At 36.8% G+C, this 1776-nt stretch overlaps 1 protein-coding gene across 1 annotated transcript; it reads right to left on the reverse strand.

The window, feature by feature from the left end:
- Positions 1–711, reverse strand: LOC110302778 (olfactory receptor 6C6; the record flags this gene model as incomplete). The annotated part of the gene is made up of 1 exon (XM_021173514.1): positions 1–711. A coding segment is annotated over exon 1 (711 nt), but the record flags the coding sequence as incomplete, so codon positions are not given.
- Positions 712–1776: the final 1065 nt, after the last annotated feature.

The following is a 1776-nucleotide window of genomic DNA, read 5'->3' on the forward strand; positions in this document are numbered from 1 at the left end:
GGAGAAGGCTTTGGTTCTTTGCTGTGCAGAAGGGAAACTCATAATAGTCTTAATGATGAAAGAGTAAGAGAGACTCACTAGTANCAGTGTGACTACAAGTGTCACCACTGCTAAGACAAAGGACATCATTTCTATGACATGAGTGTCTGTGCAGGAGATCTGTAAAATAGGAGAAGTTTCACACATAAAATGATCAATTATCCTGGAATCACAGAAATCCAGCTTCAGACCCATGGCCAATGGGGGAAAGATGATCAAGAATCCAGTCACCCAGGAGCTGAGGATGAGTTGGTGGCATACTTTGCTGTTCATGATGATAGGGTAGTGCAGTGGTCTGCAGATGGCAACATATCGGTCATAGGACATGGCAGCCAGGAGATAAAATTCTGTGACTCCCAGCAAAAGAATGAAAAACAACTGAGCTNCACAACTATTATAAGNAATAGTTTTGTCTCCAGTCACAATGGTCGTCAAGAATCTGGGAATACACACTGTTGTGAACATGATTTCCAAAAAGGCGAAATTACGGAGAAAGAAATACATTGGAGTTTTGAGGCGAGGGTCCAGCAGGGTGAGAAGCACAATGATTAAGTTCCCCACCAGGCTCATCACATAATTGAGAAAGAGAAACAGAAACACCACAATTTGCAATTGTGGGTCATCTGTCAATCCCAAAAGAATAAAGTCAAATTCCACTGACTGATTTTTCATTCTCACATGTAAGCCTTAGCAAACAAACATAAGAAACTAAAAACAAAATATTTTATGTGCATTAGAATTGTTTTTTTTTTTTTTGTTGTTGTTATTTATTTACATCCCAAATGCTGTCACACTTCTGATCCCCAGAAATTTTGGGCTAGAAAACATTTGAAAATTGATTTTATGGTATTGTCCCTTTGTGGAATATGTCTCAAAGTCAGTTTTCAAATGTTTTCTAGCCTGAAATTTTAGGGGATGCAGAATTATATGCCATAGGTTGATTATAAACTTGTCCTAGTCTGGTTTTTCTCAACTTTCTTCTCATAATCTGTCCCTGTCCCCATGTGCCCCCTCCAAAAACAGAATAACATTTTCATTAATTTGCAAATGTAAATTAATACATTCACTTCCAAATGGCCTTTACTGTCATGCAGGCCAGGAGCGTCTAATACCTTTCTTGAGACTGAAGTAGCTGGACTACTGTGCCACTGGTTCTTGCTTTTTTTGTGCACTTATTTTTTTTTCCTTTTTGGAAATTATGGTTTAATTGTAGCATTTCCTCCTTCCCTTCCCTCTCTCTCAACTTTTCCATGTCCTCCGTTTTCTTGCTCTTATTCAGATTCATAGCCCTTTCCCTCTTAAATGCACGTATTTGCATGTGTTCCTAAATTCATAAGTACAACCTGCTCAGTTCATATAGTGTTACTTCTGTATGGTTTCACGGCTGACACTTTGGTGTTAAGTAGCCAGTTGGTGCTCTCTTCCCTTTAAACCAGTTTACTAGCATTCCTTCTTTCCTATGTTTATTACTTTTCATTTACCTTATTAATATTCTTTTCCTTTCCATGTGCTATTTTATAAACCAGTTTGGGGGAAAACACCAAACAATAGAATTTACAAAAATCAGTGTTAGGGAATAATTTTATGATTGATTTCTTAAGATGGTCAGGTTTTATTTACTAAGTAATTAGAAGCTTTCTTCAAGTGAACATATTTACTATTTTCCTATCATTCATAATGCTCATATTTAAAAAATTGGCTGGATATTAGTCATTTCTGAATGAGTTAGTTTTAGCA

The sequence above is a fragment of the Mus caroli genome, chromosome 10 (genome assembly GCF_900094665.2).
Source record: "Mus caroli chromosome 10, CAROLI_EIJ_v1.1, whole genome shotgun sequence".
NCBI classification, from domain to species: domain Eukaryota; kingdom Metazoa; phylum Chordata; class Mammalia; order Rodentia; family Muridae; genus Mus; species Mus caroli.